This window comes from Copidosoma floridanum, unplaced genomic scaffold (genome assembly GCF_036245765.1).
Source record: "Copidosoma floridanum isolate Cflo_tuat_1 unplaced genomic scaffold, Cflo_Japanese_pri ptg000030l, whole genome shotgun sequence".
In the NCBI taxonomy this organism is placed as follows: Eukaryota; Metazoa; Arthropoda; class Insecta; order Hymenoptera; family Encyrtidae; genus Copidosoma; species Copidosoma floridanum.
The window spans coordinates 36,172,666-36,189,488 of record NW_028321907.1 but is presented as its reverse complement, the minus strand read 5'-3'; the positions used below and the strand labels follow the sequence as shown (position 1 = coordinate 36,189,488).

The window sequence follows — 16,823 nt, the reverse complement described above, 5'->3', positions numbered from 1 at the left end:
TTAACTAGATTTAAGTTGATTTAAATGACAAAGACAAATGGTGCGTAATTATAATAGTAAAAATAAAAAGTCTAAAGATGATTATGTTTATGGGCAGTTAATATAAGCGATTAATTATGTAAAAAATGGCCAATCTATTAAAGGTTCAGCAGCTCACTTTGGCATATCAAAAACGACTTTGAAAAATCATTCAAAAAATATTTCAAGCTTACCTGGCAGTATTGCAAAAGGTATGTTAAACTAATTTTCTTTAACTTACTTTATTTTTATTTATTAAATACTTTTAATATTAATCAGCTGACTTGATGAGAGTATTTACTAATCAGCTAGAGGAAGTATCATGTGATTATATTATTGATATAAAAAGACGCCTACAGGGTCTTAGAGCTTAAAAATTAAGAAAAATAGCATACGATTCCGCAGAAAAGTTAAAGATTCCTCATCCAATTATTATTAAGACAGGTGATAAATTTTTTTTATTATTTTCATATGTGTAAGCTACATCTTGGTACTGTGTTTACAATCATGGTAAATTTTTCATTTTTGTGTATGTCAAAGATTTCCTTGCCTTGTATTCTTATTTATTTAGTTTTTATAATCTTAATAAATACACTAGAAAAATTAAAGATGTTGAGTTTTATGCGAGAGCATGGATTATCTAATAGGAAAGCTCATAACACTTTCTTCGTTCACAAAAAAACGTTCATTTATATCTTTAAAGCGCTTTCTCTCAATGTGACTGTTCTGTTAAAAACAACCTGAAAAAAAAAAGAATAAGGAAAAAATAAAAGATTCGTTTAAAATTTACCTTCTTACCTTGTCATATCGTGTATCAGGATCGACTGAGAAGAATCCTATTCTTTCGAATTGATATTTATTGAAAGGTTTTATGAATTTTTCAAAATATTTATCAATGTATGCATACGTTTCTTTTTTGCTTCTGTAATTTATGTCACTTAAAAATCCGTTAGGTACATCGTTTATGTCTTCTGGATTTCTGTGCTGAAACCTAGGAAAAAAGGTAATTATCTTTGAGATTTTAACAATTTTCGTGAGAAACATTACGTACAGTTTATTATAAAACCGAATGCAGACTAATTTGGGTCGCGAAATCCATTGTATGTAGGCCTTTGGTTTGTTCTTTTCAGACACATCCTCTTGTGTAACAATTAAATTAACTATTGAGCCAGCTGTATTTCGTATAACTTTTTTTACTGTTATTACAATACCCACATACTTTAATCCAACTGATTGTTTTAAGGTTAATCTTTTGAAATTTCCATCAGCTTGCTGGAATTAAAGAAAAAATAATCATCTACTAAAACCATAGTACGGAAAAATAAATCAAAATACTTTCAAGTATTCAATGAAAATTGCTTTTGAATAAAAAGCATACAACAACAAGAATCATACTTGAAATAAAAATGCAGTTAAGAATTGGTGCTTGGAATTTATAAAACTGAACACTCTGCACAGCAGAGCAAACTGCACAAACCTGTACTTATAAAATTTGTGTGTAGTTCTCCTAATATTTTGACAAGCTTCGTGTAATATCAAATTAGTTCTAGTGAATGTAATAATTGCTTTATCTACACAATTTGTTAGCACATTTTTACACCACCATTGAGGTAGTGTTATGGCACGCCAGGTTTTTTCTCAAATTCTCAATAAGCTTATTCATTGTATTATTGCATTTGTACAAGAACACTAGTAGCCCCCCCCCCCCCGACTTTGCCCGAGATTCACAGAGTGGGGAACCGTATTGTGTTGGGATGCAATTCTAATTTAAGAATTCTGTTTAAAATGCATACAGTTTTGGTCGAATGGTAGGTAAGCTGTACGAAAGGTTAAAAAAATATAACGATGCTAAAAAATACCGTTTCTTACGCCATAAAATAGTGTTTGACCCTGAGAGGCTGTTAATTTTTACTTTCACACGTTACGATGAATAAAAAAGGCTGTTTGTCAAAACTGACGAGAAACATATAATTAAAAAGTAATTTTTTCTTCATTTCCGATAAAAATATCGTGAATGAAAAAAAATTACTGTAAATGGTGAAGATAATCAGAGCAATAAAGTCCTTTAGCCTTATCTCTCACCAAAATTAATACAAATACATATTATTCAATATATTCGAATAGCTAGAAAATTTAAGTAATCAATGTCAGGGTTACAATCAAAAGCTGATCTCTTACTTGATCAATTCTTCATTTGTCAATTTTTACGCTACTGTTTTAATCTTCATAAATCTTCTACGTCACCTTTTTGGGGCTTAAAATTGTAAACACTTAAAGCTATCGAAGTTGTCCTTCCAATTCGCCCTCTTGCGCCTTAAGGTGTTGATAAAACTTTTATGAGCTCTAAAGGCTACTTTTTTTTAAACTTTGTTACGTTGTTGCTCAAGTTTATTTCTCCTTTACAGCTTCACTACCAGATTCGCCGAGCACAGACCGTGGAGAGGTTTGGTGATTCCTGATTCGATGCTTAGAGTCAAGAGGGTAATGCAGGATTGTAAGTGGTCAGGGTTCTGGGCCTCGCGACGAACAACTCCGATCGTGCATCTGTCAGAAAATGACTAACTTAACAGTGACTATATATCTGTAACGTTTGCGGCGCTTATATACAATTTCACTGAGATTCGCTATTTTAAGATTGGCTAGAATTTATACTGAATAGCTTGAATCTTGATTAACTTTTATAGTTAACAATTAAAAAAACTAACGTAAATTCATCTTCTTTTGTATATTAAGATTCAAGTAATTTAGTGGATGTAAAGGAGATATGTTTTTTTTTTTAATATCTTAAATTAAGAATAATTAGCACTTCATATTTAGATATTTGGTTTAATTTTTAAAAATTCTGATTAAATAAAAATATTTAGCAAAAATAGATGTTTAGTTGCATGAAGAGAGATTTTCTAGTAATATTTCTGTTAAGTAAGAATTAAGTTAAGAAAGTATAAAATATTTGTTACGGAGGATAAGTAAATGTACATGTATGTATACGTATATAATGTTTTGTATGTATGACACATTATGAAACGTAATTTAACTCTACTTTCTGCGACAAAAATTTATTAGTTTAAACATATTATATGGACTCCAAACGGAATATTTTTTTCATATCTATTTATCTGTTACAATCTGTGTAAAGTATATCATGGTCAAAATAAAAAGTGTACAAATTGAAAACAGAAAAAAGTTATCTTTAAATAAATAAAAAATATCCAGTTGGCGCGTGGAACGCACAAGAGAGCAAAACCCCACTAGTGTATACATATTATATTATATATCACATAATATATGTACCCCAGCACTCTGTGTGTCAACCCCTACTATTACTTGTTATTTCATTTTTCAGATAATAAAGAATATGTTCACTTAGAAAATGTGTTGGTGAAATGTGGGGCAGTTCTTGCTCAAATTAAGGTTAATAATCCTATTATCAAGCTTGCTCCAATCATCGAGAGTCTGAGCTACAATTACGAAAATATTAATCTAAGGTTAATGTATACGTATAAACAGTTTTTTTTTCTATCAATTTATTGGATATTTTTAACCCGCAAAACTGTTAAAGTTTAAATCACTGATAGTTTGATCTAATTCAGATGTAAAATGTGAGGTTTCATCATTAAGCTACAGTGTTCGTGAGATCTCTTATCACAAACGATAAGGGAATGCATACTTTACTATCTCGTAAGAAATTCACTGCCTTAATTACATTCATCACATGGATGTAATAGAAATTTCGTACTACTTATTACCGCGCGATTACAACTTTTTCTTTAAGTTATTCTTTTCTTAATTTTTTGTTAACAAAAAAGTCAGTTCTAGGTGCATGACCTGTATTGTACCCCAAAAATCGATGCCCTTGACTTAGCATCGTATCTAATCTTAATCTCTGCTTTCATAAATTTTTTTTATTTATTTTCAATGCGATAAATCGATAAACATGTCATAGTTTTGTAAGAAAATTCATCAACTTTTATTGATATGCACACAACTTTACGTACAAAAAGTTCAAAATAAGTAAATATTCAATTCAAACAGGCTTGATAACAGGGACTTGATAATACATGCATTAATGGCCTTAAAGCTTAACAATACAGCCAAATAAAATTTTTTTAATTGAATCGATAAAAAATAATTATTATTGGTTTTTTAATTCAGAAAAGTTTACACTTGCAAAAAATTAGGTGAACTACTGATGTTGATTGAAACCACAGTAAAATAATTCAGTATCATTTTAACATCACACGAGTATTCTGACAGTTTTCCTTGACTATCAATAATAGGGCCATTTACCTCCCCGTACGATGATGAGAAAGTGTTTTTATCTATCTCCCACTTTCATGACGATTCCAAATATTGATATTTTTTTCATGATAGTATAAGAAGCATTCTTTCATCTTAATCTCCTTCGACATTTAATGAAATACTTGGTATGAAAATTTTTTTCCCTTCTCATACAATCCCAATGGGAATTTTTTAACTGTGTTTAAATAAATCCACTGCTTTATAAAAATGCTTTATAAAAATGTTTTTAATTTTATAACTTTTAACACAGAAAATTATTTTGATTTTATATAATGTACCTCTACGTACAAATAATTACTAAACTTCCTCATGAGCATGTATACCTGTAACAGCACGAATTTTTATTAAAATTACTTAAAGGGCTCTGTAAGTTGACCTCCTTAATAGGACAACATTTTCAAAGTTTGTGTTATTGTATAATTAGGCATTCAATGCAGTCCCTAATTGTAATCATCCTAAGCAATCCCTATTGCACAGGTCACGAAAAGTTCTATCAGCTATTTCTAAAGTTTTCTTTAGAATTATTGACGCTTCGTTCCATATAATTTAATATACCTCTCATAATTTTTTCTTGTCAGTTTCCAACTCTAAAAATGCACTATCAATATTTCTAAAGTCTAAAAGTAATCGAAGAGTTCTGTGACTTGTAGTTCCTTTAGGAAGCAATACTAATGCAATACTAGTCCAGGCCATAAGAACAATTTTTTATCCTTAGAAATAAAATAATTAAATAATGTTTTACATAAATAAGTTTTTCCTAAATTTTGAGGGCCGTCTGTAAAGTAATTTTTTTTTTTTGCATATAGTATCAAAAACTATTTTTTGATCGTAATTTAATTTAAATACATAGAATCAAACATTGCTTCACAAAATAATACTGAATCAGTGTTATCTTCTTGAAGTTTATTTTTTTTGTGGTATACGTAGGTAGGTTAAAAGATGTACATAAGTTGGCTTCTGTTTCTAAAATTTGGATTATATGTAAAATAGCAAAATTACCTTTGTCAGTTTTAGAGTCTTCTCTAAACAATTTATAATATTTTTTCGACATTTCGTCACCTATATTTTTTTGAAATCAAACAACAAGCAAAAAATTGTTTTACTTGATAAGAAAGCATAACAGTAATTGCTTCCTAAAAAACATAATCAATCTAACAATTAAGTGTAACCAAGCTCATTGCAATGGCAGCATTCTTAACTGTTTGATATTTAATTCCATGATTTGATTCCATATCTGTAAATAATGTTGCGCCACGTAATTTGTTCAATAAAAGTTAAAAAAAAACATTAATGATCTTTGTGGAAAGAAAATATTGTCACATTGTGGAAAGAAAATTTTTAAGAAAAGATGCATTAAAAAGGCATTACAATACAATTCATAAAATAGTTAACAAGAATTTAAAAAGCATGTAAATCATTATCAACCACGATAGTAATGTTTAATGTATAATTTTCTTATTTTTTTCAGAATACATTTTTTGATCGGAAGATTTAATGCCAATGTTAACCTTTTAATATGTTGAGATATTTATGTAAATAAAAAATAAAAAATAAGACTGATGAATAAAAATATTTATTGTAAAAATATTATGAGTACTATGGTAGAATTTTTTTTTATTAAGTTGAAGTCATTTGTTATGAACCTTCCTTTACCATTTACCACAGACTAACTAGAATTGATTATTTTCAGTGCCTGCTGGTTTTCCATCTCTTCCGATGTATCCCAAATTTCTGTGTCGTGAGAGCCTCAAGTAGCCGTTGGTCTGACAGGAGTAGGTGAACTACGTTTTTCTTGATTTTAGCGCTTAAGTTACCTTTAGGCTGATGACAGTTTGATGATATCTCCTTGTTCTTCTTTAATTCCTGATGGTATAGCAACAGGAGAATTATTAAAGCCGTATGTCCTTTCTCTTGTTACCCGTTTCATTTTAGTGGTAGATTCAAGCTTACTTCAGATTTGATTGTATATGTTACTAGCTCTATTAGCACGTGCAAAAGATATTTTTTTTCTCGAGAGATTTTGTGAATGTGCTTCAAAAATTTCATACGAGACTGTATTGTCTTATAATTACTGGACACACTGTTAGAGCTGGGGATGTTGGAGCCACTACTACTATTGTTACTAAATGTTTAAGTTTTTTCAACTCTTTGACACTCTGCCTTTCTAAATCTGCGTGATTCTTTATCGTATTAATTTTAAGAAAATTTACAGAATTACACGTTAATTCGTAACAATTTGGACTCAAACGTCTGAGTTTGTACTTATAAGTGTAGTTGCACCCACAGAGCTTTGCACTCAATTGTTTTAGTCGACTTATGGAGATTTTTTTTTATTCGATCCATGTTAAACACTTGTGGTTTCCAGAAACTGTAAATTTTCGTCCGTAAAAATAATGTCGAAGATGTTTTACGGCGGTCTTTACTGCTAAACATTGTTTTTCAAACGTGGAGTAATTCCTTTCGCATAAATCAAGAGTGTGAGACATATAGGTTACAGGGTGGTCTTCTCTTGGTTCTACTTGACTTAAAAAAGGACCTAGAGTCAAATTGGATACATAAGTAGTTAAAATAAACGGTTTGTCAAGATCGACACATGCAAGTACTGGAGCTTTGCACAGGGCAGATTTTAATTTTTCAATGCTTTCTTCTTGAGTTTTAGTCCAATTAAATTTTTGATTTTTTCCTGATAACAGAGTTGATTGGTCTAAACATTTTAGCATAATTTTAAATTAATCGTCCTCAACATCCTGTGTGTTTTGAAAATTCTTGAATTAAAAAAAAAAATGTGTTGGTATTGGAAAATTCTTAACTGCTTCGAGTTTCTTCGAATTAGATTTTACTTTATAACCACTTTTTTCCATCCCAAGATCGTCACTTCCGGAGTTAAAAATTCGCATTTATCTACCTATAATTCTAATCAGTATCTGTTAGTCTATTAAATAATTTTTTATTTTCATTTTATACTTTTCTAAAATTTTAGCAGATATTTTAATTATGTCTAAAAATGTTAATCGTTCTATGCCTTGTAATGCTAATAATACGGAGTCCATGAATCTTTTAAACTTAGCCAGTGTATCGCATAATCCAAATGGCATACCTGAATACTCGTAATGTTCGTATTAGGTATTGAAAGCTGTTCTGTGGGGATGTTATGGAGATACTTCAATTTGATAAAATCCGTTAACTAGATCGAATTCTACAAAAAGTTTTGATCCACCAATTTTTTCTGATATCTCTGTAATACGTATAAGGCAATAAGTAAGCATAAAGAATGGTATTAGGGTGTAACTTTCTATAATCTATTGCGAAATGATGTTTCTTTTTTGCGTTGGGTCTTGGCTTTTTGGGGACGATCCACAGTGGACTATTGTATGGGCTAGAAGAGTAGCAAATTATTTCTTCTTGTAATAACTTATCGATCTGATTCCTAACTTCCTTAAGTAGAAGGTATCGTTAGTTGTCGGTTAAATTTGTTGTATATACAACGAACGTGGAAAAGCATCGCTTTTAATACAAAATAGATGTAAATTTTCCTTCAATACTTGGCAAAATTGATTATAACTAGTCTTATCATGATGATGTTGGCGAATTTTTTTTATAATACACTAAATTTTTTATTCTGTTACGTTAGGGACATCGTCACTTAAATCTGAATGCAAAAAATTTTCCAAAGTCAGCTAAATCAAAAGGTACGAGACGTTAATGAGGGATTTTAATTTCTACTCGCTCTTATTTGGTGTCGACAGACATCATATTTTACCATTGCGTTGCTTATGAATATATCAGGAGTGGCTTTTATCAAGAGCAGGTATGCTTGGCACGGCTATTAATTTGCGTTAAAGGGATTTGTATTAAAACTATCATTCTGGTTGGCATTTTGTATACATGATTTTGACAAAAAGTTACGGGCAATAGTACAAGTTGGTTTGTCAGTGCACGCTGATTTTTGCTCACTGCTACGTCTGGGCGACGAGCACCATTCTCGTTTGAAGAATGGCTTACTTTAAAATAATTTGGTCTGAAATTTCGTTGATTATTAACAGAATTTGACCTCGAGCGAAAGCTAGTGCTGTTTTATGATTTCCGTGGTGTCCAAACATTTTTGTAAGTGCAGAGACAATTTTTCATTGGAAAAACACACGAGCTGTCAAATATACACTGCAGTAGGCTTGTTTAAAAGGGACTATTCAAAAAGAATAATTATTAATTATAGAATAAGATTAGTTATCTGGAGCCAAAATTTTGCTGATTCTTTCACGAGTTGCTCAAAGTTTGATAAGATTGCGTTTCATTTCATTTTTGAAAGAATTTTATAGAAAGATTGGTAAAGCCATTATTTCGATATCGGACAGCTGAGTGTTATACTATTTCTGTCTAAATCAAACGTAGTAGGAAAAATTTCTGTATCATTAGGATTGCAATAATAATGTATATTATCGCGATTGTACATGTTAGTATCATCATATTCAACCTGTTGTGTACTGTTTTGATTAGACTAACAATATACAAAATGTACGTGTCTTCTTTTATAGAGTACTGATATATTTTTTCTTGCTGTGTAGTGTAACAAGGAGCAATGTTCATATGTGAATTCTACTGGTACATGATAGCGTAAGTATTGGGGTATGATATTTTTCCGACTTCTCCGGCTTTTGAAGCTACCTGGAAGAGCCGGCGAAAGCTTTTGGGACGTTTAACATCATGTTGGCCCTAAATTCATCAAGTAGGCCTAGCATAAATGCTTCACGACCAACCATTTCTAGATATAATTGTGAATCAGACTATTGAAGTTCAGGAATATTGTGAGAAGCGACTTTTATTTTTGCTGCTCCAGTGCCTTGGTTAATAAGTTGTGAAATTTTCTAGTGAAAATTACGAACAGTTTCCCCCTGTTTCATCTGAGAACTATTGATGTCAGTAATGTATTAAGCGTAAGTTTTGGGGGGAGAAAAATGTGCTTTTCCGCCTTCGGGTGGTTTGGGGAGGCTGGTACTTCCTCGGGCGAAAAAGCAGTTTTCCGAAACTCGTTCGAAAAGTCTCCTTTACGACCCTCGTTACGGACCTCGCCTTCGGCTCGGGCCGCAAACCTCTCGGTTCGCAAACAAAGACTTTTTAAACTCGTAGGAAAACTACCATATCCGCCCTCGGGTGGTTTTGGAAGGCTGGTACTTCCTCGGGCAAAAAAGCAGTTTTCCGAAACTCATTCGAAAAGTCTTCTTTACGACCCTCGTTACGGACCTCGCCTTCGGCTCGGGCCGCAAACCTCTCGGTTCGCAAACAAAGACTTTGAAACTCGTAGGAAAACTACCATATCCGCCCTCGGGTGGTTTTGGAAGGCTGGTACTTCCTCGGGCAAAAAAGCAGTTTTCCGATACTCGTTCGAAAAGTCTCCTTTACGAACCTCGTTACGGACCTCGCCTTCGGCTCAGGCCGCAAACCTCTCGGTTCGCAAACAAAGACTTTTTAAACTCGTAGGAAAACTACCATTTTAATTGTATATGAAACGTCTGATGTATTTAATGTTAATCCATCTTGATATTTTATTGCTCTAACCTCCAACCTTGAAATGACTTCTTAAAAACATGGGCTCTTCCACATTTAAGATAAGGAACTTAACATTTTCAGTATCTTGCAAGAAATCTTTAGTGGTGTATTTTGAACACTATCTATAAATATGTGTAAAGTAGCTTAAGAAAGCTCCCTCGTGACAGTTCCCGAACCAAGACGAGCTGAATTTAATAGTTAAAAGTCTTCTGAATTCAATGATGTTATTATTTATATCGCTAACCCTGCAAAATTTCGAGCTATTATTAATTTAATGTAGCGCATTCTTACACGTATTCTTATGGTGGAGCTTGCACATACGATGAAAACAACTTAAAAACTCAAATAAATCAACAGTTCTCGTAATAAGAGCGCACACGTTTTGTAGAATAGAACTTCCTCTTTCGAATGACGCCTAGCAAAGTAAGTGTTACCCAGGAAAATTTTGAGATATTCTAATAAAAAATGATCAAGTCATTTTATTTCCACAGGTTAGCCTGTGTTCTTTTGCGTCAGTAATGCCAACTATACTTGAGTTTGCGAGTAAATTTGTGACCTACGACGTGGGTTAGCATTTCTGCATGAGGGAGCCTCTTTAATTGATACGTAAAGCTAAACTATTAAGGGTTAAGTTACGTGATAATTTAAAAAATTCTAGCGATTTTTCAGCTTTCCTTACTCTATGGTATTGTTCCAGAAAACTTTATACTTTTAACTACTTCAGTTACCATGTTAATATCTTTAAGTGTAAAAACCATTTTAAAAAGAATTACGAAAACAGAAAAGAAAACAATACATAAACAAAACAAAAATATGAGAATAAATAAGACAAATAAAAAAATTGTTGTCTAGTTAAATCTTACTTCAAGTAAGACAAAAGGCTTAGTTCTTCATAAGGGATGCCAATTTTTTAAGCCCCAACTTCAAAATAAGGGGCGGAACTCGTAAATTCGTTCTACAAACAAATAAATTTAATTATTATTTGTCAAGAACTAGCAGTGGGCCTAAAAGCTTTATTTTCTCTTACTTACAGTGTACTTTTCTATTAAATCGATGACTCGGCATTGTGATGTTAAGTTTTACAAATCGTACTTACGGAGTGGCGTTAGTGTATCGTATGCAAACCTGGCGTTGACCTACTGTTTGAATTTATTCTTATGTATAATGCAGTAGTAGCGTATTTTAATTGTCTCTGTATCTCACGTCTTAGTTAAAGTACTTATCATAAGTTACTTATTTAATGTTTGTTTGGTATATACTTAATTTATTCATTAAAACTAAAATTTTGAATCTGACCATGGAAATCTTGCAACATTTAGATTTAAATAATGAGCTTAATTAACAACCAAGTTTTTTCTTATTTAATGATTTAATAAGTTTTGTAAAGCCGGAAGTAATCGATTTTATAAAATAAAATAAATTATAAATTTCCAATTTCCTATTTACAGTGTTTTAACAATTTACAGTTTTACTTAACTTAACTAACTTCTATCATCGTTGGTAAGCCACTGCCTGCGTGCATGCAATCGCAAGATCTTATAAGGTTGGATACTTAGGCTACTGCTTTTAACGTCAGAATCCAAGTCAACGGGCCTTCCTTTCTTGTTCCTCTCTGATTCACTTTTAGGAAAGTCTACAGTGGCCTAGTTTGCCCAAGTTTTTCTCACCCAGCTTAGTCACTACACTGAGAAAGAAGTAGGAGCGGCGATGTATCAGCGGTGGTGAGGTTATGCTCTCATAGTTGTAGGGCGTATGTAGCGTCACTTACGGTACAACAGGTATTCCACACTCGAAGGATCGCTTGTATCCTGCATGAGTGGGAGCTGTGGCGTCCCACTGGGAGGACAAAATCGCACCATCAGTGAAATAGACACATAGGAGACAGTTGCAGTCTCGCCAAGTGAGATTGTGTATGCACCGCAAGGGGGGCTCTAGTCTCTCGCTGTGGGACAGCAGCTGCCCCACTCGAGCGGAGATAAGTAGCCCTACTGTTTGGTTAAGCAGAGATCCTTCGAAAGAGTTCTGCTCTCCCACTTCTTTCTCAGTGTATACCATAAAATCGCTAAACACGCAAAAAACTAATTATACTATATAGCTGAAATTGTACACCTGTGTTTATGACGAATGTACCAACGTAAAAAAACAAAAAAATTGATCATTGAATGGACGATGCACGCAAAATTTGAAAAGTCACTTTACTTTTTGAACACACCTCCTATATATTAAAAAGAGCTGGACTTACAGTAAACTTTTGCCTTACTCCCTTAGTCGTCTCAAACTTTTAAGATATTCCCTCACTTGCAATTTTCTTATCTATCGTTTTGTTGTGAGTTTTTTCCATCATCTCTAAATATTTTTTGTTAATCATTACCTTTATCATTTTTTACATTAAAATGCCTTATCTAAATTATCAATTGCCTCTTTAAAATCTATAAATCAAATAAAAACCATTTCCTTTTAATTTATTTATTTGTAATTATTGATACTATTCTGTACAAATATATGATTCTTTGTACTCCTTTTTCCCTTAATCCCGCTTAACTTTCATCTACGACCTTTCATTTTTTAAGATTGACCTCAAACTATTGACCATTAAATTTGTTAGAAGTTTATACCTTATATCTAACAGAGCAACTTTTTTATGATTTTTAATTTCTGTTTCATCCCCAGCCGTATGAATTGGAAAAATTCTAGCTATCTCCCACCTTTGAATCATAGCTATTTTATTGAAAATCCTGCTTAGATTTATGTTAGTTTCGAAATTCATGTTGTTGGAAGTTCCATCTTCAATTCTTTTGTTATAGCATCCTGCCCAGCTGCTTTCTTATTTTCCATTTTTTCCAATGCTTTCTGTACCTTATTTTATTTTTTCCCTACATTTAATTTCTCTCTTGCTTTCAGAAAAGTCTCTCTTTCTTTTTTTCTATCACCTCCTCCTTTTTCTCTGTCTAAATATCTGCCCTTAGAATCATTTTAAAATGCGTCACTTCATCATCTTCTTTCATCTTGTGCACTTTGCCCTCTAGCTCTAGAGCTGTTTCCTTATTTGTCATTACTTGTACATAGGTAATTCTTTAACAAATCGAACACCATTTTGACCGACCCATTTATGATTTGACTGAAACTTTGTTTACGGATTCTACATTGAAAAAACACTTGTTTAAAATTTTTTTTTTTGTTAGTAGAGAGGGTTGAAAATTTAAAATTTCGGTGATTTTCGCTTGTAGACTCATTTTCAAAGATCTATAACTTCAATTTATTTCAAGCAAGAGAAAACTTTTTTTTTCGTTTTTAAGGTGAAAGAATGAAGTTTAGGAAAAAAATAAATAAAAAAAGATTTATAAAAAATTTCACATTGTTATAAGCAATTGAAATGTTTGAATCAATTTGTATGAACAAAACCCACCCCTTAGCGTGTTTTTAAGTATGACCATCGTACTCTATATCCAATTTTTCATCTAAAATTTTTTTTTACGAATGCAGAAACGATTATTACTATTGAAAAAAAATCAAATAAATAAGCGCGGTACCTGTTGTCAGCGCCCCAAGTTACAAAGTATACCTCATATTCTCGCCTTATCCTGTTGTTTTCTGGATTATCTCACAAAATTAATAAATAGAGTTTTATAAAAAAAGTGGAAAAAAATAAATGAACAATTACATTTCAGAAAAATAAGTGATACGTTAAGATTGTAATAAAAACTGCAACACTATAAAAGAGAACATAAGCATAAAACGCTTTAAGCCACTCAATTGAAAAAATCACTGAGTAGTAAAGGGTAACTTTGTCGCACAGATTGGTGAGAGACCGGCCCCAATGCCTAATTGCAATAACAGCTAAAGTAAATAATAGATGGAGCCTTTAAACGAGTCGCAGAACAAGTTATCGCTGTCAGTGGGATATCTGTCAGCGAAAGCATGTTGGCAGAAAGATTCAGAATTTAAAAAAGAAGATTTTTGTCTTGTTAAACGACAGGTATTGTATGATAATTATTTTTTTTCTATTTTTTAAAAATTTATAATGATAAACGATACTATCGAATTAAATAATCATTACATAATAATAACATCACACGACATTTCTACATACTACATCATATATATATATATCATACTATAACCCAGAAAACAACGAGTACCTTGCAACTTGAGGCATTGACATCAAGTACCGCGCTAGTTCAATTGATTTTTTTGCAATAACAATGATCGTTTCTCCATTTATAAAAAAAGCATTTTCAATGGGAAATTGGACGTAGAATACCGTGGTCATACTTGAAACATACTAAGTGGTAGGTTTCATAGTTGACTTTAATTCAAACAACCAAAGCGTTTTCAACACCATGAAATTATACAAAAAAAATTTTTGGATGTATTTTTTTTTTAAATTCACTCTTTTACATTTAAAATAAAAAAAAGTTTTTAGTGGATTAAAATGAATCGGATTTACAGACTTGAAAATAAATCTACGAGTAAAAATTACCGAAATTTTAGATACTGAACCCTCTCAATTGGTAAAAAAAATAAAATTGCTCGAACAGGTATCTTTTATCCTTTTTTTGTCTTTTTTTCATATCTAACTTTGATTCTCTTGTTCTAAGTGCTTCTGGGATTTGGGGCTAGTCTTTTCTGTTTTCGATAAGTTCATCGATTTATTGTAAATCCCTAGTCTCAAGTACCTCTTCGGTTATTTGCTGAATTGTGTTGTTTCCCTCTCTACTGATGCTTTTAATCCTATTTTTTTTAATGTTAGTTTCACCATTTGCGCTTTTAGGAATAGCTATCTCTGTATTTGAAAATTGAATCTCGCATCTTGATTTATTTGTAGTACCTACTTGTAACTTTCTCTATTTTTTATCATATGATTTTACTCGATAACTTTTCCCTTTTTTTAAGAACCCTATCTAGTTCCACTTTTAAACTTTGTACCTCTGCGCATACTGTATTCTTGTCCTCAGTTACCATTGTTAAATTTTTCTTCAGTCCTATTATTTACCCCATCATTGCGTTTACGGTCGATCTCATAAAGGTGTATTTTTTTATACTTTTGCCGTTCTGATGCTTTTTCGGCAAGTCATTTTCCGTGCCCCTCTCTTGCTAACCCTCTGATGCTACCACTCCTTCTGCCCTCTGCTGCTCCTTGTTTAAGTTTATTTCTACAATTTCTGACACTACGAACCATATTACATAACACAAACTACCAGAACTACTCTGTTTCTTATCTTAGTGCCTTTTTTCCCCTACTTCTTCTTTACTTGTTTGTTCAATTTCTTCTAGTGACAATTTCTTCTTTTCTGTAATCTTATTTTCTGCCACTTCTTGGTGCTGTCTAGGATACGTCCCTGTGCCTGGTCCGCTTTGTACTCTGACAAGCGTGTGCTCTACTTTATTCTTCTTGCCCACTGCAATTTCAAACCCAGAACTTTCTGATGCTAAAATGTTTTCCGTATGATTTTTCTCCTCAGTCTCTTCAATTCCCATGATGCCTTTTATCGGTCATCTCTCTCCTCCTTGTTTTACTTATTTTCTCTTGTCCTTTCTCCTTTGTCTTGCCCACGATCTTTTTTGCGTTCCCGGTCACCCTCTTTACCGCAGTTAATTTTCCCATATTTTCTAGAAATATGGGCGTATAAGCTTTCAATAACAGTTCCTGCTAATAATCTCCTTCTGATCTTTTGTTAATGCTTCCTTTTCACTTTTTTCTCACTTTTTCTCACTAGGGGATCACTTGTATGCGTCGCGTCTGATCCATACGTGTTACCTGTACGATAGCGTAATTCAACCATATACTCCTATTTTCTAACATTGTTGATTTGCCATTCTCCAATTCACGTGTTAAGATCGCCTAAAATAGTCACATTTAAAATTTTTTTCTTTTACTCAACTTTTAAATTTTTCTATTTCAATATGAACTTTAACATTATCATGAACAAAAAAAAAGCTTAGCTTAGTAATATCTCTTAAAATGGATCCCGTTGTCATAATCTCATATTTTCTTAGTATAACTTCTGTTTTTTCAACAATTTTTCTCTTCCTTCCACTACAAAGTCTTCTTTTTTTTTTCTTTTTTTATTTTTTCTTATGGTCGCACAATTTTTCTTATTTACAACTTTCATCTAGTTTCCCTTATCAAGCACGTTTGCTACATTTTTTCATCCATATTTCTCGCAGTGCAATAATATCAAGTTCGTACAAGTATTTTGTAGTCATCTTGAAATTTTTTATGTCAGCTATGCACCCAGATTATATTTTAAGGGCCTTGTTTTTATAAGTTTTTATTTTATTTTAAGCCACATTTCGGTACTTTTTTCTGTCCCTTTGTTCTTATATTCCTTTTTTCCATCCTCCTTACGCCTTTAGCCAGAAGTCTCACTTTTTTGTATTCTATGAGAACTCTATACTTGTCAAATAATTAACTTTTACAACTCTATTCTTTTTCAGCAAAACTTCTGTAATAATTTTAAGTCTATATTTCATCTCCTATTTTTAAAATCTTTTAAGGGCTGTCACAATCTTTGAAAGAATTAAAAAAAAAAAAAAATTTTTGCGAATTTTTGTAGAAAAAGTCCTTTTTTTCTTCGGTAAAGAACTTCATGTATAACGCGTGATTAAAAAAAAATTAAGTTAAATACTATTGATTTTTACGCACAGACAAGCAACTGACTCTATTTACATATGCAGAGACATTATAGCATTAAAACCAAAATAACATTCAACGTAAAAAAATTAACCAAGCTTGAGGGGTCCAAGGATATCCGGTCAGAACGAAGTTTTATTCGCATTTTTGTAGACGTTGGCGACGTACAGTCATAAAGTGTAGGATGAAATATCAGTTATTTGAGTATATTATGTATTTGAGTATTAGGTTCGAGTACAGTAATACATTTTTTTGTGTTAGCACATGTCCTACGAAAGCAGAAAAAAAAACATTAATTGTGACTGTGTCAACACAACAGCATAATTAT

General features: G+C 32.0%; 1 protein-coding gene across 3 annotated transcripts in view; it reads right to left on the bottom strand.

The window, feature by feature from the left end:
- Positions 1–464: 464 nt before the first annotated feature.
- GlnRS (Glutaminyl-tRNA synthetase) overlaps positions 465–16,823 on the bottom strand; it is a 238,513-nt gene continuing 222,154 nt past the window's right edge. For all 3 annotated transcript variants that reach the window (XM_089596796.1, XM_089596797.1, XM_089596798.1), the window contains 3 exons: positions 1,070–1,290; positions 817–1,009; positions 465–758 (listed from right to left, as the gene is read on the bottom strand). In XM_089596796.1, coding sequence (XP_089452922.1) covers positions 708–758; positions 817–1,009; positions 1,070–1,290 — 465 coding nt within the window. In that variant the 3' untranslated portion in view covers positions 465–707. The remainder of the gene's footprint in view (positions 759–816; positions 1,010–1,069; positions 1,291–16,823) is intronic.